This window comes from Phyllopteryx taeniolatus, chromosome 14, assembly GCF_024500385.1.
Source record: "Phyllopteryx taeniolatus isolate TA_2022b chromosome 14, UOR_Ptae_1.2, whole genome shotgun sequence".
In the NCBI taxonomy this organism is placed as follows: Eukaryota; Metazoa; Chordata; class Actinopteri; order Syngnathiformes; family Syngnathidae; genus Phyllopteryx; species Phyllopteryx taeniolatus.
Window position 1 is genome coordinate 3,977,976 of NC_084515.1, and position 25,591 is coordinate 4,003,566.

The 25,591-nt window shown below is 42.9% G+C and overlaps 1 protein-coding gene across 6 annotated transcripts; it reads left to right on the top strand.

The window, feature by feature from the left end:
- The first annotated feature begins 1,470 nt into the window (after positions 1-1,470).
- On the top strand, positions 1,471-25,591 carry slc35a3b (solute carrier family 35 member A3b). Of its 6 annotated transcripts, none has more exons than XM_061798336.1 (9): positions 4,281-4,475; positions 8,138-8,366; positions 13,582-13,810; positions 14,349-14,503; positions 21,405-21,527; positions 21,655-21,829; positions 23,801-23,919; positions 24,760-24,893; positions 25,071-25,591. In XM_061798336.1, the coding sequence occupies exons 1-9, from the start codon at positions 4,435-4,437 to the stop codon at positions 25,162-25,164; spliced, it is 1,299 nt and encodes a 432-aa protein (XP_061654320.1). In that variant the 5' UTR covers positions 4,281-4,434; the 3' UTR covers positions 25,165-25,591. The 6 variants fall into 6 exon arrangements, with proteins under 6 accessions (XP_061654324.1, XP_061654325.1, XP_061654320.1 ...); XM_061798337.1 differs by lacking the exon at positions 4,281-4,475 and adding an exon at positions 6,351-6,524; XM_061798340.1 differs by lacking the exons at positions 4,281-4,475; positions 8,138-8,366 and adding an exon at positions 1,471-1,604.

Consider the following 25,591-nt stretch of genomic DNA (forward strand, 5'->3'; position numbering starts at 1 on the left):
TCATGGAGAAACTAGTTTAATTCTGAGACTTCAGGAAACAAAGTAGGGAAACATAAATCTTCAATCTCAAGAAAAGGTCCATTACAGTCCAAAGCTACAAAAAGAAGAAACAGATGAAATTTAGAATCTTTAGATTAGCTCCCTTGAGCTTCAGGACACAATCCGGAGAAACATACAGTAAGTCTGTGAATCTCAAGACAAGGTCCATTCCAGCCCAAAGCTGCAGAAAGAAGAAACAGAGCTGAAGTCTTGAACCATACATTAGCTCACTTGGCAAGCGAAATGAGCTATTTTTCTCTGTGCTTATAAGAAGACAAGTTTTATGCTCCACTGTCTTTCATCCTGTTTTAGTTGGAACTCTTCATTTGTAGTTTTCCCAGTGTTAGATGACTGCACACGGTGTCTATTGGAATCCATCTGCCCCTAAAGTGAAGCACCCGTCTTACCTTTTCATGGAGCTGAGTAACAACTACATTAAAATTATAAAAGGATGCATATTATATGTTACCGTGAACTTTTTCCTCTCCTGGAGGGTTTTGTAGTCCTGCAGTGTCACGGTGAAGGGTCTCTTTCTCTCCACCCAACTTTCTCCAAGGATCCCTTCAGCCTCCAGCCCAGCAAAACCATGTCTTCTTCTCATCTGTGGAGATGGTGTGTAGATGAGATGTCAAAATGTACAGGAAAATATCCTCGTGATGAGATCTGAAATAATGCTGCCAAGTGAGCTTCACACAAACTCTTCCTACAACCCCAATTCCAATGAAGCGTGCTTGCTTCAAGCTGTTTGTCACTCCCTGTTGAAGTTTATTGTAACTGACATGACAATAAAATATTGTGTTAAGGTATATACATGTGACATATATAATTGAGGTGGCACAGTGGACGACTGGTTAGAACATCTGCCTCACAGTTCTGAGAACCCAGGTTCAAATCGGCATTGTCTGTGTGGACTTTGCATGTTCTCCCCGTGCCTGTGTGGGTTTTCTCCGGGTACTCCGGTTTCCTCCTACAACCCCAATTCCAATGAAATTAAACATAAATAAAAACAGAATACAATGATTTGCAAATCATGTTCAACCTATATTTAATTGAATACACTACAAAGACTAGATATTTAATGTTCAAACTGATAAACTTTATTGTTTGAGAAAGTTGAGGAATGTTCATCCAACACTTGTTTGGAACATCCCACAGGTAAACAGGCTAATTGGGAACAGGTGGGTGCCATGATTGGGTATAAAAAGGAACTTCCCTGAATTGCTGTCAGTCACAAGCAAAGATGGGGGAAGGTTCATTTCTTCATGAACAAGTGCGTGAGAAAATAGTCGAACTGTTTAAGAACAATGTTCTGCAATGTGCAGTTACAAGGAATTTGGGGATTTCATCATCTACGGTCCATAATATCATCAAAAGGTTCAGAGAATCTGGAGAAATCACTGCATGTAAGCGGCAAGGCCGAAAACCAACATTGAATGCCCGTGACCTTCGATCCCTCAGGCGACACTGCATCAAAAACCGACATCAATGTGTAAAGGATATCACCAAATGGGCTCAAGAACTCTTCAGAAAACCAACGTCAATAAATACAGTTCGGCGCTAAATCCGTAAGTACAACTTAAAACTCTACTATGCAAAGCAAAAGCCATTTATCAACAACAGTAAGAAACGCCGCTGGCTTCTCTGGGCCCGAGCTCATCTAAGATGGACTGATGCAAAATGGAAAAGTGTTCTGTGGTCCGACGAGTCCACATTTCAAATTGTTTTGGGAAATTGTGAACGTCGTGCACTGTAGCAATAACACGTCTTTGATGTTGCGACAATTGCGTGCCAGACATGACATGCACCAACAATTTTATTGAAATAAAACATCACCCATTTGCCTTAAAGTTGCCAGCGACTAACAGTCAATATCCCTGTTTCAAAAGCATTTCACTCCCATGTGACCTTTCAAAAGGCTATGAGGTCTGTTAACTTAAAAGAGTGGGTTCATGATCAATGTATGGAAAGTGCTATATACAGAAGATACATTTGCTTTTGATATGTAAAAAACGTTCCTTTTGATGGCCAAAGTTCCCTGTTGTCAAAAAAGAAAATGAATACAAAGATCATAATAATTGCATGTGGTTTTGTGTGAAAGCATGTCTGTGGTCTTTTAATGCTAAAATTATTTATTTTTTTAACTCTTTAACTCTTCAAAAAAAATGGGTTGAATCCCTATTTAACTGAGTTGCTCTGAACGCATCACCGATGGCCCGCACACAAGCAGGTACTGATGTAGATGATGAGGCTGGTCGTGGCTGCAGAGTTGATCTAATCTTCCACAAACAAGTTGTGAGTTGAGTCAAACTGTTACGTGTTGATAAGGTAGACAATTTATGAGAAAATGTATTTGTAATGTAAATGTTAAGGGATCATGTGGATTGTGGAGTGAGGCAAAAAAATATAGACCCAACTCTTTTAGTTTCTTGTTCATTTTTAATGTTTGGTACATTTGTTTGGCCAAATATAATGATGGCACCAAAAATAGCGAAAAATACTTTATTTTAAGAGCTAGCCATGCCCCATTGTTTTCTTGATAATAAATACAAATCACTCGGAATACAATTAAGCTTATGCATGTCAAATAGGAAATAAAGTTGTATTTTGTCATGTTCATTGTGTTCCTCATATAGCTTGAGTTGTACCAGGCATTAAAATGAACAAGAAATTGAAGAGACAAGGGTGGTCTTATCCATCCATTTTCCATACTGCTTATCAGCACCAGGGTTGCAGGCGGGCTGGATCCTAGCTATCTTTGGGCGAGAGGCGGGGTACACCCTGAACTGGTCTCCAGCCAATCGCAGGGCACATAGAAAGAAGCGACCATCTGCACTCACATTCACACCTACGGGCAATTTAGAGTCTTCAATCAAGCTACCACGCATGTTTTTGGGATGTGGGAGGAAAGCGGAGTACCTGGAGAAAACCCACGCAGGCACGGGGAGAACATGCAAACTCCACACAGGCGAGGCCGGATTTGAAACAGGGTCCTCAGAAATGTGAGGCAGACGTGATAACCAGTCTGCTCATCATCCCGCCGGCTTTGGAACTAATTCCATTAACTGTGCAGCTACTGGCTCGCTGTCAAAAACTTTGTTTCGTGTATGCGAGCGCCCACATTTCAAAAGCATGCACGCACACACTCACAGAGACGAAGACCAATCAGATGGAGGGTCCCCGCCAATCACTATCTCTGATTGCTTTAGAGACCATGATGGGTTTCATGTGTGTGCTTTCAAGTCAAGTAAATGTTTTTTTTCTTCCTCAAATGACTGGGCACCTGTACGCACACTTTCTTTTTGTCGCACCATTCAGAAATTAAGCTGCATATGTCCTGTCTCGCGGCACGGTGGGCGACTGGTTAGAGCGTCAGCCTCACAGTTCTGAGGTGCGGGGTTCAATCCCCGGCCCCGCCTGTGTGGAGTTTGCATGTTCTCCCCCGTGCCTGCGTGGGTTTTCTCCGGGCACTCCGGTTTCCTCCCACATCCCAAAAACATGCATTAAATGGAGACTCTAAATTGCCCGTAGGCATGACTGTGAGTGCGACTGGTTTTGTTTCTATGTGCCCTGCGATTGGCTGGCAACCACTTCAGGGTGTACCCCGCCTCCTGCCCGATGACAGCTGGGATAGGCTCCAGCACGCCCGCGACCCAAGTGAGGAGAAGCGGCTCAGATAATGGATGGATGGATGTCCTGTCTTGTCAAAAAAAAATTAAAAATACATTTAAAAAGAAAATCATATGGCAGATTTCCAGCACAACGACAGAGTACTAAGCCATAGCTCTGCGTCCTAAAACGCAGATTGATCGTACTTTATGCATCCCTGCTAGTTTTAGTGCGTCTCAGATGCGTCAAAAAGCAAACAAGATCCTTATACATGGACCTTAAGATATATATTAAGCATCCCAAAAACATGCGTGGCAGGTTTATTAAAGACTAAATTACCCGTAGGTGTAAATGTGAGTGCGAATGGTTGTTTGTTTCTATGTGCCCTGCGATTGGCTGGCAACCAGTTCAGGGTGTAACCTGCCTCTCGCCCAGACTCAGCTGGGATAGGCTCCAGGACGCCGGAGACCCTAGTGAGGACAAGCGGTACAGAAAATGGATGGATGGATGGATCATAAAACATCATGTTTGGCTGAAGTATTCATTAGTCCAGTAGAGGTCGCTTCTCCTCAACGTGTGTTTGACAGAAGGCCTCATTCATACCGGAGTGAGATCAAGGGGGGGAGCCTCCATCCCTATCCGTCCGCCCAAAAAGATTGGAGAGAGCGAGTGTGTATTGAGTTTCATTTGGCTTCCAAGGATGGAAGGAACATTAACTTTTTAAGCAAGATTTTGTTAGAAGAGCAAGAAGAACAACAACAACAACAACAAATAATCACTATCCAGTGAATGAGTGTCCCCAGAATTTTTTGCACATCATCCTGCTTCAGGTAAAGTGGCTGAGTTTGACATATTGTAGAAGTTTACATATAAATGTTGAAAAAAGATCTTATTTTCCTATTGAACATTAATTTAAAATGCCCAACTACTTACTTATGCTGCTTCGTACATTTTAATGAATCAAATGTGTGACAGCATCTTTTACCTCTTTTCAAGTTTGTGAACTGTAATGGAGTGTTTATGAATAATTTAAAGCAATGGTTCTCAGTCTGCATTTTCCTGTTGTTGCAACCTACTTTTGTAGAATTTAATAAGATTAAAGAAAATGTATTATTCAAAAATAGCCTTAGAAACATGAATGTCCTTTTATTTTATTTTTTTAAACTACACATGCTCGTATGGTTAAAATCTCTTTCAGAGCACCTTATTCCCAAACTGAGGATGTACGTGCATAAATGAATGTTGTCAAATTAAATGAACCAATTGCACAATCTCACTCATATCTTGCCACTGATCTCTTCTTTTTAGGAAAGTGCAACATCAATAGGAAATCAAGGATGCAGACATGTCCAAGCGTAACAGTTTTAACAGTCTGAATTTTCATGCCATTAAAACACCAATGGTATTTATGTGAGAGACTGTTTTAATGCCACCTGCACCACCTGTAATATTTTACTGCCTGTCCGCATCACACCACTAATAGGTTCGTTCCATGGGTTGAGAATAACTGCTCTCAAGGATTTCCATCCGGCAGATGTCACAAAGTCCAATATTTGTTTAAGTCAACTCCCTTGAATACAAATTCAAAGGAGCTTAATCTGTCCGCCAAACTCAAATTTAGGTAAAGCATTGGTGAAGAATAACTGGATTTTATCATGGCAGTTATTTGACAATTGACAAGTGGAAATGTTTCCACTAATTCTTAAGAGTTGAACATAACAACTTTGACACATATTTGACAACAATGAAGTCACTACATACAGGCTATTTTGTGCTACACGATATCAATTTGCACTGCATGATTAGTGAATTGAGAATTCGGAAATCAACTTATATTTCAAGATGGAACAGCAAATGAATGTACGTGAAGCGCTGTATGGTGCTAGTAAACCCAATTTGGCAGATCGTGAACAATTCCTCAAAAAAAAAAGGCTAAATGCCATTCCAAATTGAAGCTTACTGTCAAACTAAACACAAAACAAAGAGAATTGCGTGGTGTGTATTTAAAACAGCCACAAAGCGTTGCCTTTTACTCTGCTAACCTAATCCTAACACATAATGGAAAACAGTGCAGAAACACATGTCGACAGACAAAATAAACCTCAAAGGCATATGGTCGTTATCCTTTACAAAAAACTACTGATATTACTGCAGCTTACTAAGTCACTTACAGTAGTTGTGTAACTCTTCTTCATTTGTGTCTTGTTCAGCTTGTTTGTGTCTTGGGCTAAGTCACGCTCACTATAAGGTGCCGCAATGAAGTAAACATAAGGCACAAACTGTTTCATGCTATTTCATGATGCCATTAGTATATGTGTTTATAAAGTACAATATTATAGAGCGCCATTTGCTTTATCCAAAAACACATCACCAAACTTTCTGTTGGTATTTTTAGGGAGGCTTGAACATATTAATGGCATTTCCATTCATTTCAATGGGGAAATATGATTTAAGAGAGTGTTTTGAGAGTTGAGCGTGGTCACAGAACAAATGAAACTCATATCTCAAAGCGCACTGTATAGCACCGTTGCAGAACTGCAGCATTTTTCGTCGGAACATCAGGAAATGTTTGAGCTGTTTCTTTGCAGATCCGCTCACTTCTGTAATTCAAAGTGCTGTTTACATTTGGTAACTCTTCATGAGTTAATGTGTGACAAACTAGCAGGAGAGTTTAAATATTGTGCAGTCTGCCTCTGGCTCCCTGTTAGACTGAGCTGGGTGTTCTGTTTCACCGTCACAGTGAACAGTGTTTTCAATGCATGGAAAGAGAGAAGGAGTGAGGGGAGAGTTTGTTCAGTGGGGTTATAGGACACACACACAAACACACTGAGAAGGATTGTGTGCTTGTGTGCTGCTGAATTGAACTGCCACATAGGAAGGTCAGTGTATACACACCACACCTTATTCTGTCTAAATTCTACTTTAGCCTTTTAAATGTTTTTTTTTTTTTTTTTTTTTTAAACCAACATTATTGTAAGCCACTGCAACATTACGCACAACACAATGATACCTAAATAAATGCTTTTAAAAAAACAGTTCTTAAAGATTAAATGCAAATGTGTTTTGGGGCGTATACTATATTTATGGGTGAGCCAGCGATCACAACATGGACGATTCTAAAAAAATAACTGGCATAATCCTGTTTAACAAAAGTAGCTAGTGCATACATAGCAGCTTCTTCTTCTTTTCCTTTCGGTTTGTCCCGTTAAGACCTCTTTATACTCGCGCGGCCGACAACGCCCGCATTGCATCACGTGACCGACGAATTTCCCCGCGCAGCACGTCTGCGTAGCTTGCCGCGCACTCCATCCATTTTTCTGAGCCGCTTCTCCTCACTAGGGTCGCGGGCTTGCCGCGCACTGTCAGAGTTAATCTGTAAATCTACAGATATTCTCAATTTAGCATGAGAGAGAGACAAAACACAACCTGAGCCAAGACTTTTCTCTTGCGGCAAGAGGAGAAGCAGTCGCTCTCTCAGTGAGCAGGACTCTTCATGACAATAACCATAGCATGCATTTCATCATTGATGTACTTCAAGCTCTTGTCTCACAATCATCATATTGTTCTTCTTTCAACAAAGTCATATATTCATCACTCAAGATCAATCCGGTGACAGTGCCATGTACCATTTTGGACATCATGTTACGAAGGCATGGCAAGATACATCCAGCAAATAAACAAAACAACAACAATATAACAATTATTTATCATTTTCACCAATACTCTTGTCCATCTACCAGATGTAAACCATGTCGAGGGATTCCAACTTTTGTTCACATAATCTTGGGATTGAGCATTTTATATTTTACATTCTTTATAGGGCTTCAGCAATTACATATCCGTCTCCAGCATTTTCAGGAATGTGTACAACATGTTTCATTGATCACGGCGCAAACTCCTCCTTATGCCACATTTAATATCAAGAACTATTCGATTTTATAAAACCAATATCCCCATGTCAGTCATTTCCTCATTATTTGTTTCCCATGCTTTAATGCTAGTATTTATAAAAATAAAGGTTGCATCTCAAGGATTGAGGATGCAGGCATCTTTGTACATGCGTAACAACCGGATAATTTTTTTTACAATCATTGAAGCGTACCTGTACCATGTATTTGTTAAATATATATGGGATACGTTCCAACCTTCATGGAGTATGTCATGATGATCTTTCGCCACAAATCGTGGTCTTTTGGCAATAATATCAAAACCATTTTCTTTCCTTCTATGCGAAAGCCATATCCGCGGTGGGATCATTAACACCAGATACAACAATACTATACATAATATTGCTCTTGGCATGCAGTCAATGCGATGTCGCATGGTCTTTTCAATTCGTGGTTTCCTCTTAAGCCAGAAAGCTATCCTCTTTCTATCTTCTGAGAGGGAGAGGTTCCGAGCACTTGACCTCTTTTTTTGCAACTAATCGTATTCTTGACCAAATGGGTGTATTATTCTGCTCCTGTGCCACTTCTCCCTCTTGCCCCTTCAGGAAGGACATCCCCCGATGGTTTGGATCGCAATTTACCCTCCTGTTGATGCGGGAGGGGGACAGGATACCCTCTCAATCACTTCCTGCTCGATGCTCAGGTCCTGCGACTTCACAGCTCCTAAGAAGTTGGGGGAGTTCTAGGGAGCAAGCCCCCCTCTTCACTGACGTTGAGACGGATAGGCTATGTATGCCTAACCACCTTTGTAGTCAGACTCCGCCCCACAACCAGGTGAGCTGCTTGTCAGTGGTACCTGTCTCTTGCAGTGTGACAAATGGATCCAAGAAAATCGTTCAGCGATCCTCACAGCAGTTGGGGTCGTCAACAACACTTGGAATGGACTTTCCCACTGCGAACTGGACCAACACTTTTGTTTGATCACTTTGATCAGGTTCCAGTCTCCAGGTTCGATGGGAGGTTGGCCTTCCTGCAGGGGTAGAGATTCATCTGGCATTTGATTAGACATTGTCGCTTCTTTGTCGTTAAAGTCTTCCCTCATATAGTCACTTAAATCAATTTCTTCCATTTGCTCAGGACTTAAAGAGCTATCTACAATGGTTATTTTAAATGGTCTTCTGTATAGAATTTCAAATGGACTTAACTGTCCTGCTCCTTTCACAATTCTCATGTACATTTTGACCAGATCCAAACAATCCGGCCATGACCTTCTTGTCTCGGTCATGCATTTTTTTAATCTGTTTTTTGCAGTGCCATTCGTTCTTTCCACCAATTCTGCACTTTGTGGATGATATGAACAATGGCACCTTAACTGGATGTCTAAATTTTGTCCTGTTTTCTCAATAATATTATTTACAAAATTTCTTCTGTTGTCACTCCAAATGATTTGTGGTGTGCCCCCAGTATGGCATACATAATATATTTACACACTGCCTTTGCCAGAGTAATAGCATCTGGGTGTTTTGCTGGATCAATGTCAACCCATTTTGAAAACACTTCAATCAGCACTAGGCCATATTTGTATTGTCCTGCTTTATTCAATTCAATAAAATCCATATGCACCACTTGAAAAGGATACTGTGCTTTTGGAAGTTGACCTCTCTTGGGCCTGACATTGCCTTGTGAATTCTGCTTTGCACAAGTCACACACGCTCGACAAAAGGTTTTTAAGAAATTATTGAATCCATATATAGCAAAGTGTTATTCCACTATCTGTACCATCCCTCCTGTTGAGACATGGCAAGGCCCATGACTCATAATTGCTGCACACATACACAACCCTTACAGGAGGATGGGTTTACCTTTTTCACTACAAATTATACCGTCATCACTTTCTGGTGCACTTTTTGCATATCTTTTAATATTGTGTTGTCGAGTCGTGTATTTGCATCTATTTTTTTGGTCTACTGAAAATGTGTCGTGCATACCGACAGCTGCTTCTTTACCTACTTTGTCTGAATATTGACTATCTGTCCAAATAGTCACTCTGTTATCTTTCATCAATTTGAATGCTTCTGTTAATGCTACCAGTTCAGTTGCTTGTGCTGAATAATTTGGCGGTGATTGTGCTGCTTTTAAAACTTTATCTGTCGTAGTTATAGCGTATCCCGTAGCATTCATACCGTTGGGTAATTTTTGTGATGAGCCATCCACATAAATATGCAATAAATCCTCCAGGGGCAGATCTTTAAGATCTGTCCTTGGTAGCTTAGTTGCTTGGCTCGCTTCCAACCAATTGTGTTCCACGCCATCTAGTGGTGTTGGCTGTAATATGGCTGGATTCAATCTTGTGCGTCTCTGTAATGTTATATGTGGTTGCGATAGCAACACCGCTATACATGACAATTGCCTAGCAGACGATAAAAACACCATTTTGCTTTGCAGGAGGAGAACTGAGACTGCACTCGTGCAACTGCATCAAGCCTAGTTGAATAGTATGCTACTGGCCTGAGTTTTGCTCCATGTTTTTGCGACATAACTGAGGTCATGTGACCCTTTCGACAATCAACTGTCTGTTCAAATGGTAACGCACAGCAGTATTGGTAACGCCAATACTGCTGTTCCTGCCAAAATTATTTTCAATTCACAAAATACTCTTTCTCCTTCCTCTGTCCATTGAATTTTGTCTGACATTGTCATTGGTGTTCCATAAATAAAATTTTCAACGGTGTTGTTATCGCTGCGTAATTAGCTACCCAACTCCTGCACTAATTGCACAGCCCCAAGCAAAAAACATCATCTGTCGTTCTGTTTCAGGTTGTGGAGCTGACAAGATGGCTTCTTTTCTCATTGAGTCCACATGACGACCGCTTGCCGTCAACCTATGACCTAAATATTTCACTTCTATCACACAAAATTGTAATTTAGCTTTGTTCACTTTATTTCTCGTTTTGGCAAGGTGTTGCAACAGAGCCAATGTGTCTTTTTCGCAGTCCTGTTCATTTTGTGATGCCACAAGAATGTCATCCACGTAAGTCAAAATCTGACTTCCGCATGGAGGATCAAATGTGCCCATGAAAGTGTTGATTGCTTGGTTGAATATTGTGGGACTTTCACAATATCCTTGAGGTAATAGTGTATATTTATATCTTTTTCCTTCAAATGTAAATGCAACCCAGACTCTGCTATCTGGGTGTACTGGTATAGAGAAGAATGCATGACTTAAATCCATAACAGAAAATATTTTTACTTCAGGATGCAAATTATTTAACGTGTGTGGATCTGGCACGCTTGGTGCTCTAGCAATCACTGCTGTATTTACTGCTTCCAATCATGAGCCATCCTCCATCCTACAGATGGGGATGCTTTCTTGATTGGAAATATTGGTGTAATGCATGGTAAATCTGATCATTCAATTAACACTCCTGCTTTTAGCAAGCCATCAATTACTGGTCTTATACCTTCTTTAGCATCTTGCTTTAATGGATATTATTTTTTGCATGGATGATATTCGTTTTTGGCTCTAATTTCCACTGGCTCACATGTTGTCATTAAGCCAACATCAGAGCTACCTTTGGTCCATAATTCATCAGGAAGCTGGTTCAGCTGCTCTTCCTGCTCTGTGGTAAAATATTGCTGTCATACCTCTTCTATTTGTGTGTCTGTAATGTGCTGCGCTGGCATCATTCTTATATGCCATCCTAAGTACATTCTCCACATCTGCAATGTTTTGCTAAAGTCTGTTCAATTCCCAGACCTTGGCTCTCAATCTGTAGTTCTTTGCCCTCAAGCTGCCATAAGGCCTATATTTGCCCATGTCTCATGTTTACTTTCCATTAGAGACACGTGTGAAATTGTATGATTATAAAACAGTCTTTCTGCCTCATCACTTAAAGCGACAGCTACTACTGCACTAGTCTGATTCCAGGGCAAATATAGCAATTGCACTGTTTGTGGCCCTAATTTCATTACTTCATGTTCATATTTGTTGTCAGGACCAGGGGTCTCCTTGTATCTCAATATAATTTGCAAATTGTTGTTGTTGTTTTTTTCCCCATTTCATCTTCAGGCTTATTACCCTTACTTTCAGCACATCTAAGCAATTCTTCCGTTACCCACACAGGGGGCACATTCACTAAATCCAAAGTCCAATAAAAATGTGCAGTCCCATGGCCCTCACGCACATATGTTTTCTTTGCCCAGTCTTTTTGCCATCATTCCATCTTTGAATGGGACAACAGCAATGTTTAACACTGTCATTAAATCTCTGCCCAATAATTTACTGAGAACTGTGGGGCCACTACTATGGGTGCTCTAACATGGTTTCCTGTTTCTGCATCATAGATAACCAGTGGTTTTGTCAGGGTGTCTATATTTATTGCTTCACTAGCAACTCGAACAATGGTTTTCTCTTTAGACATTTGTACATTTTTTTTTCTTTCTTTCTTATCACTATTCTACATGCTCCTGAACCACACGAAAACATGTAACTTTGTCCAGCTACTTTTTCTTATTAGTTTATATAATTTTCTATTTGTATAACACTAACACAGTCATCTTTAACAATTTGTCTGTGTTCAGACTTATCTAATCATGCTGAACTTCTTATATTTCCTTTCTGAGGACAATCCAATGTCCTTCTAGCTTCTAGCCTTACTCCTTTTCCACCTGGTCTCCTGGACACACAATATATCAACGTTTCTCCTAATCATAATGTCAACCAACTCCCGATATTTTCCTGTCATAGTCCCAACATTCAAAGTCCCCACATTCAATTGTAGGCTATGTGCTTTCCTCTTCTCTTTGTGCCTAAGAACCCGCTTTCGCCCTCTCCTTTGTCTTTGACCCACGGTAGCTGAATTTCCACCGGCGCCCTGCAGGTTGAAGAGTCATAGGGGATCTCAAAAACAGTGAAAGAGTAAAACACCCCAAGTATGATCATATATATATACGAAACGAAGACATAAAGACAATTATTGTGATGATGATCTAGTCCCACGTACAACTTTACCTGGAACATACCATGTTTGCATGGAAAATGAACTGTATGTAAGGGTTAGCTAGAGAGGGCATAAAACCGAAGGGTCAAAGGTCAATCCTCTGCTTGGCTGCATGTTATTGACAAATCAAGTGAGAAATATTGGTGTGAATAACCCTGACATGAATTTTGAAGCCACTTAAAAGTGTGTGATGAAGTCTGTTTATTACCAACTGAAGACCATCTCTAGAATTAAGGATCTTCTGTCCAAACAAGAAAAGATGGTTCATTTACAGTCGACTGGACTTTTTTGATTGTGTTTTTACAGGTCTAAATTTAACAATCAATCTGACATCAGCAACAGGTCCAGAATGCTGCTCCTCCAGTTCTTACTTGTATCAGGAAACCACATCACACAGGTCTTAAAATGCCTACAGTGTCTTCCTGTGTCTTCCAGGTTCATGTTTCTCAATAAACCGGAGTACCCGCATGTAAATCCATGCAGGTGAGGCCCCGAATTTGAACACGGGACCTCAGAACTGTGAGGCAGATGTACTAACGAGTCGGCCGTGCAGCACATTCTAGCCCCTGATATGCAATACCATCATAGAAACCAATGCATTTAGAAGAAAATGGCTCTTAAACCTCTGTCCACAATAGTAACCGTGATTGCGCCACAAACACACTGATATAGCCAAAATTCTTTAGACGGGGCTCTAATACAAACTTTGTAGCACCTGTACAGAAGAATTTCATTTTAAAATATTGTCATTTGTGTGTATTTTGGGTCAATTTTATTTTTATTGCAGTCAAATGTCAAAACGAGTACAATTTGACCCCAAACTGTATTTAAGTGTTAACTACCATTTAATTACTAACAAACATTCTGCTTCAGTCCACACTTGTATCCTCTTGCTCTCGGAATTGTCTCCATAAATTGGACACATGCAGACTCGGGTACACAAGCTTGGGCAAATTCGTGTTTTACATTTGGAGAATTCAGAGGCTTCCCTTGTTGATTGCCAGTTTAGTGGGATGATGTTACAGAGTTGTTTTTTTCTGACTCCTTAGAATCCCCCCAAGGCAGCGTTCTCCGCCATGGTGTCCTCCTTACATTCCAGGAGGCTGAAGTACCTGTCTCTGGGGGTTCTCGTGTTGCAGACCACCTCACTGGTACTCACCATGCGCTACTCTCGCACTCTGAAGGAAGATGGCCCCCGCTACCTGGCCTCGTCTGCTGTAGTGTCCGCCGAGGTGATCAAGATCCTAGTCTGCACTCTCCTGGTCTTCATGGAGAACAGTGAGTACTGCCATCACTCGTCATTTCTCTGTTCACCTTTTGCGGTCTCACTGTATGGCATATTTTAAAAATCATTCATTAATTCATCTTTGTACCGCTTATCCTCACTAGGGTCGTGGGCGTGCTGGAGCCTATCCCAGCTGAGTCTGGGCGAGAGGCGGGGTACACCCTGAACTGGTCGCCAGCCAATCGCAGGGCATATATAGACAAACAACAATTTGCACTCACACCTACGGGCAATTTAGAGTCTTCAATTAATCTACCATGCATGTTTTTGGGTTGTGGGAGGAAACCGGAGTGCCCGGAGAAAACCCACGCAGGTACGGGGAGAACATGCAAACTCCACACAGGCGGGGCCGGGATTTGAATGGATTTCAATACACTCTACAAAAAGATGTGATGTAGTGACGCTGCGTAAGGTGAACAACAATATAGCAGGGGGAACATTGTACTGTACATGATTTTGTTCTGTTCTTCTATCATCTCAGTATCTGACTGTGTCATTGTCCCATGACAATGCTATCTCTGTGTCTGGAAGATTTTTATGTGAAGGCCATGAACCAGCAGCTGAAGGAGGAGATTGTGAGCAAGCCTCTGGAGACCATGAAACTGGCCATACCGGCGGGAATCTACACACTGCAGAACAATCTACTCTATGTTGCCTTGTCCAACCTGGACGCAGCCACCTATCAGGTTACGCATACACGTGCCAGTTCACTGCAACAGTTGTGTGTGTGTGTTTGTGTGTGGCTAACATGTACTGCACAATCTGGGTGGGGGTGGTAATTTTTTAAAGGGGGCTTGTTATGGAAAATTGATTTTACAAATAATTGGGTCTCTGGAGTGGAGTTGGAAATTACACAACCAAGTAAATATTTTCTTATATGCCTGGTTGTGAAAATGTATCTAGATTCTCGTAGGGATTTGGTCTGAAACTATACCTTTAGATTTAAAAATGATTTAAAAATATCTCAACTGGATTATTTATGAGCAACTCGCTCAAAATGCCTGATATCGTGGTTGATGGAAATTTTGCCAAAGAAATGCAATAATTTGCCATTTTTGTTGCTTAAGCATATTATTCATTTAAAATTCAAAGTGAGGAAGACTAATTTTAAGCCACCTATAGCAATTGTTTTTGTTTTAAATCCTTCTACATTGACTCTCTACCCAAATGTTTCACAGCCATTCACCTGCTCTCATAGAGATAGACTCAAAACATCACCTCAAGGCCCTTCTAAATATGGCTGGAATTAAATGGGCATTGCTTTGTTTGCGATAAGCTTGGGGTTATCATACTATTCACAAGATTTTGTGAAAGCGCATGATTTTAAACAATAGTCAAAGTAAGGGGGAACTAAGGTAACAGTAAGTGAATTAAAGTAAATACAACTGCAGTGCAACACCTCAAAAGTCAAACATCATTGTGTTGAAATAAATTTTTCACTCTTTGTTATATTGCAGGCGGCACGGTTATTGACTGGTTAGCACATCTGTCTCACAGTTCTGAGGACCGAGGTTCGAATCCCGGCCCAGTCTGTGTAGAGTTTGCATGTTCTCCCTTTGCCTGGGTGGGTTTTCTCCGGGCACTTCAGTTTCCTCCCGCATACCAAAAACATGCGTTTTAGGTTGATTGAGGACTCTAAAATTGCCCGTCGGTGTGAATGTGAGTGCGAATGGTTGTTTGTTTCTATGTGCCCTGTGATTTGGTGGAGACCGCTTCAGGGTGTACCCCGCCTCCTGCCCGAAGATAGCTGGGATAGGCTCCAGCAGCCCGTGACCCTAGTGAGGACAAGCGGTAAAGAAAATGGATGGATGGATGTTATATTGCAGCCATTTTCTCAAATCATTTTTTTTTTTTCCTCATTAATATACACACAGCAGCCCATATTGACAGAAAAAAACTGAATTGTTAAAATTTTTGCAGATTTATTAAAAAAGGAAAACTGAAATATCACACAGCCATAAGTGTTCAGACCCTTTGCTGTGACACTCATATATTTAAATCGGTTGCTGTCCATTTCTTCTGATCATCCTTGAGATGGTTCTACACTGGAGTCCAGCTGTGTTTGACTATACTGATTGGATTTAGACTTGGATTAGGAAAGCCACACCCCTGTCTATATAAGACCTTACAGTTCACAGTGGATGTCAGAGCAAATGAGAATCATGAGGTCACTGTCTGAAGAGCTCAGAGACGGAATTGTGGCAAGGTTACAAAAAAAATTCTGCTGCACTTAAGGTACCTAAGAGCACAGTGGCCTCCATAATCCTTAAATGGAAGACGTTTGGGACGACCAGAACCCTTCCAAGAGCTGGCCGTCCGGCCAAACTGAGCAATTGGGGGAGAAGAGCCTTGGTGAGAGAGGTAAAGAAGAACCCCAAGATCAATGTGGCTGAACTCCAGAGATGCAGTTGGGAGATGGGAGAAAGTTCAAGAAAGTCAACCATCACTGCAGCCCTCCACCAGTCGGGGCTTTATGGCAGAGTGGCCCGACGGAAGCCTCTCCTCAGTGCAAGACACATGAAAGCCCGCATGGAGTTTGCTAAAAAAACACACAAAAAAGACACCTGAAGGACTCCAAGATGGTGAGAAATATGATTCTCTGATCTGATGAGACCAAGAGAGAACTTTTTGGCCTTAATTCTAATTGTTGTGTGGAGAAAACCAGGCACTGCTCATCACCTGTCCAATACAGTCCCAACAGTGAAGCATGGTGGTGGCAGCATCATGCTATGGGGGTGTTTTTCAGCTGCAGGGACAGGATGACTGGTTCCAATCGAAGGAAAGATGAATGCGGCCAAGTACAGGGATATCTTGGACGAAAACCTTCTCCAGAGTTCCCAGGACCTCAGACTGGGCCGAATGTTCAGCTTCCAACAAGACGATGACCCAAAGCACACAGCTAAAATACCAAAGGAGTGGCTTCAGAACAACTCTGTGACTATTCTTGAATGGCCCAGCCAGAGCCCTGACTTAAACCCAATTGAGCATCTCTGGAGAGACCTGAAAGTGGCTGTCCACCAACATTCACCATCCAACCTGACAGAACTGGAGAGGATCTGCAATGAGGAATGGCAGAGGATCCCCAAATCCATCCATCCATTTTCTACCGCTTATCCGGGTCGGGTCGCAGGGGCAGTAGCTTTAGCAGGGACGCCCAGACTTCCCTCTCCCCAGCCACTTCATCCAGCTCTTCCGGTGGGATCCCGAGGCGTTTCCAGGCCAGCCGAAGAACGTAGTCTCTCCAGCGTGTCCTGGGTCGTCCCCGGGGTCTCCTCCCGGTGGGACGTGCCCGGAACACCTCACCAGGGAGGCGTCCGGGAGGCATCCGAATCAGATGCCCCAGCCACCTCATCTGGCTCCTCCTAATGCGGAGGAGCAGCGGCTCTACTCTGAGATCCTCCCGGATGACCGAGCTTCTCACCCTATCTCTAAGGGAGAGCCCGGACACACTGCAGAGGAAACTCATTTCGGCCGCTTGTATCCGGGATCTTGTTCTTTCGGTCACGACCCACAGCTCATGACCATAGGTGAGGGTAGGAACGAAGATCGACCGGTAAATTGAGAGCTTCGCCTTTCGGCTTAGCTCCTTCTTTACCACAACGGACCGATACAAAGTCCGCATCACTGCAGACGCTGCACCGATCCGCCTGTCGATCTCCCGTTCCATTCTTCCCTCACTCATGAACAAGACCCCAAGATACTTGAACTCCTCCACTTGGAGCAGGATCTCATCCCCGACCTGGAGAGGGCATGCCACCCTTTTCCGACTGAGGACCATGGTCTCAGATTTGGAGGTGCTGATTCTCATCCCAGCCGCTTCACACTCTGCTGCGAGCTGCTCCAGTGAGAGTTGGAGCTCACTGCTTGATGAAGCCAACAGAACCACATCATCAGAAAAAAGCAGAGTTGCAATACTGAGGCCACCAAACCGGACCCCCTCTACGCCTCGGCTGCGCCTAGAAATTCTATCCATAAAAGTTATGAACAGAATCGGCGACAAAGGGCAGCCTTGGCGGAGTCCAACCCTCACCGGGAACGAGTCCGACTTACTGCCGGATATGTGGACAAAACTCTGACTCCGGTCGTACAGGGACTGAACAGCCCGTACCAGGGGGTTCGGTACCCCATACTCCCGAAGCACCCTCCACAGGACTCCCCGAGGGACATGGTCGAACGCCAATGTACATAGCCTTTAGGAACTCGGGGCGAATCTCATCCACCCCCGGGGCCTTGCCACCGAGGTGCTTTTTAACTACCTCGGTGACCTCAAACCCAGAGATGGGAGAGCCCGCCTCAGAGAACCCACACTCTGCTTCCTCATGGGAAGGCGTGTCAGTGGAATTGAGGAGGTCTTCGAAGTATTCTCCCCACCGACTCACAACGTCCCGAGTCGAGGTCAGCAGTGCCCCATCCCCACTATACACAGTGTTGGTGGTGCACTCCTTTCCTCTCCTGAGACGTCGGATGGTGGACCAGAATTTCCTCGAAGCCGTCCGGGAGTCTTTCTCCATGGCCTCACCGAACTCCTCCCATGCCCGAGTTCTTGCTTCAGCGACCACCAGAGCTGCATTCCGCTTGGCCAGCCGGTACCCATCAGCTGCCTCAGGAGTCCCACAGGCCAAAAAGGCCCGATAGGACTCCTTCTTCAGCTTGACGGCATCCCTCACCCTTGGTGTCCACAAACGGGTTCGGGGATTGCCGCCACGACAGGCACCGACCACCTTACGGCCACAGCTCCGGTCGGCCGCCTCAGCAATGGAGGCGTGGAACATGGTCCACTCGGACTCAATGTCCCCCGCCTCCCCCGGAACATGAGCAAAGTTCTGTCGGAGGTGGGAGTTGAAACTCCTTCTGACAGGGGATTCTGCCAGACGGTCCCAGCAGACCCTCACAATACGTTTGGGCCTGCCACGTCGAACCGGCATCTTCCCCCACCATCGGAGCCAACTCACCACCAGGTGGTGATCAGTTGACAGCTCCGCCCCTCTCTTCACCTGAGTGTCCAAGACATGCGGCCGCAAGTCCGATGACACGACCACAAATTCGATCATCGAACTGCGACCTAGGGTGTCCTGGTGCCAAGTGCATGTGTGGACACCCTTATGCTTGAACATGGTGTTCGTTATGGACAATCCGTGACGAGCACAGAAGTCCAATAACAGAACACCGCTCGGGTTCTGATCGGGGGGGGCCGTTCCTCCCAATCACGCCCTTCCAGGTCTCACTGTCATTGCCCACGTGAGCATTGAAGTCCCCCAACAGAACAATGGAGTCCCCAGTGGGAGCGCTCTCCAGCACCCCCTCCAAGGACTCCAAAAAGGGTGGGTACTCTAAACTGGTGTTTGGTGCATAGGCACAAACAATAGTCAGGACCCGTCCCCCCACCCGAAGGCGGAGGGAGGCTACCCTCTCGTGCACCGGGGTGAACCCCAACGTACAGGCGCCGAGCCGGGGGGCAATAAGTATACCCACACCTGCTCGGCGCCTCTCACCGTGGGCAACTCCAGAGTGGAAGAGTGTCCAACCCCTCTCGAGAGGACTGGTACCAGAGCCAATCTGTGTGTGGAGGAGAGTCTGACTATATCTAGTCGGAAATTCTCGACCTCACACACCAGCTCGGGCTCCTTCCCTGCCAGAGCAGTGACATTCCACATCCCTAGAGCCAGCTTCTGTAGCCGGGGATCGGATCGGCAAGGTCCCCGCCTTCGGCCACCCCCCAGCTCACATTGCACCCGACCCATATGGCCCCTCCCACAGGTGGTGAGCACATGGGAAGGGGGACCCACGTTACCCTTTCGGGCTGTGCCCGGCCGGGCCCCATGGGTGCAGGCCCGGCCACCAGGCGCTCTCCTTCGAGCCCCACCACCAGGCCTGGCTCCAGTGGGGGTCCTCTGTGACCCGCATCCGGGCAAGGGAAAACCAAGTGCATTGTTTGTCGTCATCATTAGGGTCTTTGAGCCGTGCTTTGTCTGGTCCCTCACCTAGGACCTGTTTGTCATGGGTGACCCTGCCAGGGGCATAAAGCACAACTTAGCTCCTAGGATCACTGAGACACACAAACCCCTCCACCACGACAAGGTGACGGCTCAAGGAGGGGGATCCCCAAATCCAGGTGTGAAAAAACTTTTCCCAAAAAGACTCATAGCTGTATTCGCTCAAAAGGGTGCTTCTACTAAATACTGAGCAAAGGGCCTGAATACTTATGGTTGTGTGATATTTCAGTTTTTCCTTTTCAATAAATCTGCAAAAATTTCAACAATTCTGTTTTATTTTCTGTCAATATGGGGTGCTGTGTGTGAATTAATGAGGAAAAAAATAACTCAATGATTTTAGCAAATGGCTGCAATATAACAAATTTAAGCAGGTCTGAATACTTTCCGTACCCACTGTAAATCTCAGGAGACTTCCTCTCAGTACACATCTAAAGGACTGGTTCTCCAACCTTTTACACCAAGTACCACCTCAAATTTAATTGGGTCTCTAACTGCCACCATTATGACCAACATCAAAATACATAGTCGCACAGTAGGTAGTGTTAATCAAAAATGAGCCAGAGGTTTTATTCCTAAAGTCAGTGTATTCAATATTACTGTAAACCACTATAACATTATGCACAGTTTGAACATTAGCATTGAGCTTAAATACAGGGGGGGAAAACTAACTGTAATTACTGTAAAAAATGACTCAAGTGAAATGTATTGCACAAAAGTAAAATACAAATTGTACCTAAATGCAAATGTATTGAACTAAAAAGTTATATACAACTGAACTGCATTTGGGCAGTGAACCTTTTTTCGTACCATTAGAGGCAGCCCTCGAACCACTCATAGTACTTGTGGCACACTTTGAAAATTACTAGTCAGGTTTACATGCAGACTTTTTTGTCATCCTGATTGAAATCATTCCGCTTGAAGATCTCTGGTAAACTGTTTACATGTGGTGTGATCTATTCCAATCTGGTGTATACATGAGCACTACATTTAATCAGAACAGCCATTTTACAGAGGTGTGACATGCACTGATTTATGTAAACATCACGTAATTGATCAAGATAGAGGTCAGACGTCTATTTAGCAGAGTAGTTAAAAACCAGCTACACATACAGTAGTTAAAACAATTTCCATCGCATACGAGCTGTGGTAGGAAGCCGCCATATGTGCAAGTGCATAAACGACGACGTTGCTGCGCATTTACGTTAAGACATAGTGTGCGCAGACAGAACACAGCCTTACTATTCCGATTGAACCGTATACATTAGTACTTTCAGTTTTGGATAAGGAACATTCCACCACTTTGAAACCGAATTAAATTCTATTTGGATACGGCCTGGTTATTCTGATTGAGGTGTTTGTATGGAGCATTTTTATTCGCTTTGTTATCCATCCAATTCTAATCAGAATACAAGGCTCAATGTGAACCAGGCTGCTGATGTGTACTGTACAATAGTTCATGAAATGGTTCATGTTTGGAATATAAAATACGCTGACAAAACCCAGTACAAAGATAAATCCAAGCTTGTCCAAATTACAACAGTAAATCATAAGCTCCAAGATTGTGTAACAAGTGAGTGATTTTTGTTTTATTTAGGTCACATACCAGCTGAAGATTCTGACCACAGCGCTGTTTTCCATCTCCATGTTGGGGAGAAGGCTGGGTTTCTATCAATGGATGTCCCTACTCCTCCTCATGGCTGGAGTCACTTTAGTGCAGGTAGCCACTAAAACTGCAGAAGCACTCAGGTGTGCCTGCTTCATTCTGACATGGTTGCTTTCCATAGTCACTCCTAATTGTAGTCACAAATTAGTCAGATTTTATTTTTTTGCTACAATCTCCGCAGTGGCCCACAGCATCTGAAGGAGATTCAGAGCAGAAAGTATTGTCTGCGAGCATCCAGTTTGTGGGTCTGATGGCTGTGCTGATAGCATGCATATCCAGTGGTTTTGCTGGGGTTTACTTTGAGAAAATCCTCAAGGAGACAAAACAGAGTGTGTGGATTCGTAACATACAGCTGGGTGAGTACGATTTTTTTCATGTGTCAATGGCTTTTCTGTGATGAACTATAGACCATTTTCCCATTCAAGGATGTAAATGAATTGTCCATCAAAAAAGTTATAATGATGCATGAAAAAGGCCAGAAAAGAGAGAAATGTTATTAAAACACCTGCCAAATGTGAATGAATAAAACAGTCTCCATGCATGTAAAGTAAGGTTCTGAAATCATGAAAAAATAAGGCTCACCCTCGAGCTGCAGGACTGTGTGGACGTGTCCACTGAAGACTCTGGAGACGGACCATCACTTGTCAATCAAATACGTTTGCTCGTAGCTATGTGCTTAAATGTCTGTAGTCAGCTACTGGCTAAATAACATGTGCTGCTGTGGTTATGGTTAATGAACAGTTAACTTTCCTGTGTCCCTGTTATGTAGGGAGACCCACACACAGCAACTCTGAGTGAGGCACTGACACATTAAACGACCCCGCCGCGGTCAAGCGAGCTCCTTAGCTCGTTAGGTTGCGGGCTAGCGGACGTAATCAACACTTGGCTCACTGGTTGAGCATCACGCGAGACACTAGTTCAAATAACACAAAACATTTAAGGGAAGATGCATTTTTCGGGTTTGTATAACTTGATGGCTCTCTGCACAATCTAGTGGCGTTGAAAAAGGCCAAGATATAATTACTGAGTAACTTGCAATTCTGGCGGATAACCATAAAAGGACCTCATTACTTACAGTATATAGTGGGGGAGGCCGACTCATGCTGTTCCCTGGTGACGTCGGCATGACCCCGTTTTATCGCCGCCCCAAAAGAAATCCTGAAAATTTAGAAGGTGAAAGAGTTTTACACTATGTCTCAGCAATTCAGCACTAAATTACTCTGTCTTTGCACACATTTTCAGCACTTACCTTCAAATAAAAAGTATTTATTGTACAGGTATTTAGAAACAAAACACGTAAATGACTTGGGTTCATCTTCAAGTAATATTAAGTAGCCTTATGGTTATCAACTGCAGATGAAATAGTGAACATTACAATATTGTTATTAATAGTGTGATTTTGAACCCCTGCTTTTCGAAGAAGATAGAGGCAGAGTCCTGCCGTGAATAGCAAAAATCTGTGAATAATTGATGCCCATCCAAAAAAGTTTGTAATAGCGCTCTGTTCATTCATGTCTTAATGCCAGGTGCAACTAAAGGTAAATTTGTTTGGACAAATATAATGACGACAACGAACATAGCTCATAAGAGTTTGATATGAGAGCTGATATCTAGCTCAAGCCATTTTCCATGGTTTTCTTGATGATAACCAAAATTATATTTAATAATACAATTAAGTGTTTTTTTATTCTTCAGGTAAAATGCCTTTAGTGGTACCAGGGATTATAAGGAACAAGAACTTGAAGAAACAAGGATGGGCTAATATTTTTTTAATGCCTTTATATATCATACATAAACTGTATATACAGTAGATGTACAATTTTATATACATACAAACACACATATTCGTCATTTAATATATATATATGCGAATGCAGGCATTGATCTAATAAAAAAAAATAAAAATACTAAGGTTAGGAATGGGCTAATTCCATTATTACATATTTTTTCAAGTTTATTGTAATGTTTTGAATTATTGAAATAAATATAAAGGTGTGAAGTTTTTTTGGTCAGTTTTCAGTCCACTGCTTTAGATTTTTGCCATGGTATCATTTCAGTAATGGTATCGAGGTACTTTATGCAATTATAGTATCAAAGTCAACATTTTGGTACCGTGACACCACCATTTGTGTACTGTAAATAAATCATCAGACTAAGTCACTGTGTGTTCTTCATTGGCCAAGTGGCCACATAATACTGTATGATTTCTACAGAGGTTAAAGGCTACTGCCATTAATTAGCTGTAAGGACTCTGGAAGCATAGGGGATGTCACTCAATTAAAGAGGGACAGACAAAAAAAAAAAACATTATTGTTTGTTTCCTGCAGGTTTGTTCGGGTTTGTCTTTGGTACATTAGGAATGATGGTGTATGACGGTGAGAGAGTGACACAGTCTGGAATGTTTCAAGGCTACAACAAGATCACCAGTATAGTTATTGTCTTACAGGTATGGTCATTAGATTTTCTTTTGCTGCATTCTTCAGTTTATTTTTAATTGATAAAATTTAATTAGTCAATCTTTGGGCGGCACGGTGGACGATTGGTTAGAGCGTCAGCCTCACAGTTCTGAGGACTGGGGTTCAATCCCCGGCCCTGCCTGTGTGGAGTTTGCATGTTCTCCACCGTGCCTACGTGGGTTTTCTCCAGGCACTCCGATTTCCTCCCACATCCCTAAAACATGCATTAGTTGGAGACTCTAAATTGCCCGTAGGTGTGACTGTGAGTGTGAATGGTTGTTTGTTTGTATGTGCCCTGCGATTGGCTTGCAACAAGTTCAGGGTTTACCCCGCCTCCTGGCCGATGATAGCTGGGATAGGCTCCAGCAGGCCCGCGACCCTAGTGAGGAGAACCGGCTCAGAAAATGGATGGATGGATAGTCATCCTTTGTAGAGAATAAAGAATAGATTCCCGAGTATTTTTACATTATCTGTCTACGTGTTGCTCCACAATTTGTGTTCAAATATCTGATGCTTAAAGGTTTATTATATCGAGCTGAATTTCTTAGTAAGTGTCCCCTAATTGTAATGTGGAACTAAGGATGTAATAAGGTAACAGTGAATTAAAAGTACATAAAACAACTGCGGAGCAACATAATCGTGTAAATCGCAGGAGACTTCATCTCAGTGCGCATCTAAAGCAGTGGTTCTCAAACTTTTTCCACTAAGTACCACCTCAAAAGTTACTTGGCTCTTCAACTTCTGGTACTTTGCTGTGTTCATTTGCATATTTTGCTGTGCAGATTGGCTGTGTTCCTCCCGCAAGTTGTTTGAAACACTGTCTTGTGCAGGCTTTAGGAGGCTTGGTCATAGCTGTGGTCATTAAATATGCCGACAACATCCTCAAAGGGTTTGCTACCTCTCTGTCCATCATCGTGTCTACGCTGATCTCATATTTCATGTTGGAAGACTTTAGCCCTACTGGGTAAATACATGCATGCTAATGACACACTCATTCAAGTGATTAGAATTGCAAATGACTACTGAGGATGTTTTTTTTTTTTTTTTTATCTGCTACTGGTTCCATCTGTATATATGTGTTTTTATGTATCTCACATCTAACACCTTTTTATTCCCTCTGCTATCTCCTGGCACCTGTCAGTATGTTTTTCTCAGGCGCAGCACTGGTTATTGCAGCCACATTTCTGTACAGCTGTGAGAGCAAACCTGCTAGTGGCAGTGCTGTAAAAGTATAAAGGAGAGAAGTCCTCCTGCCGGCAAAACATAAACAGAGCAGGACTCTGTGACGTGTGGGAACAAGATGGATATGTGTGGGAGGAGAAAAAAAAACTTACAGATAATCTGCAAGGACTCTGAACAGATATGCCCCTGCATCACTGCAACTTTGACAAAGAATGAGAAAACAGTTATTAGACACGATGCTGTGTTAAAGAAAAGACAACATGCCAATAAAGTACTGTGGTAGCTTATTAGAGGGGCAGGACATGATTTTAATTTTGTTAAAGGGTTGATTACTGAATACAAAGCTGATGTTTACAGTGGTGTGTGTGCCAACTTCAAAGAGAAGAAATCTTGACTGAGCTTCCATCTAGTGGTGGAATAACAAGCAAAAATACTCTGTTTAACGATGCTAAAGAAAATAAAGATGTGAGATGAAGAGAC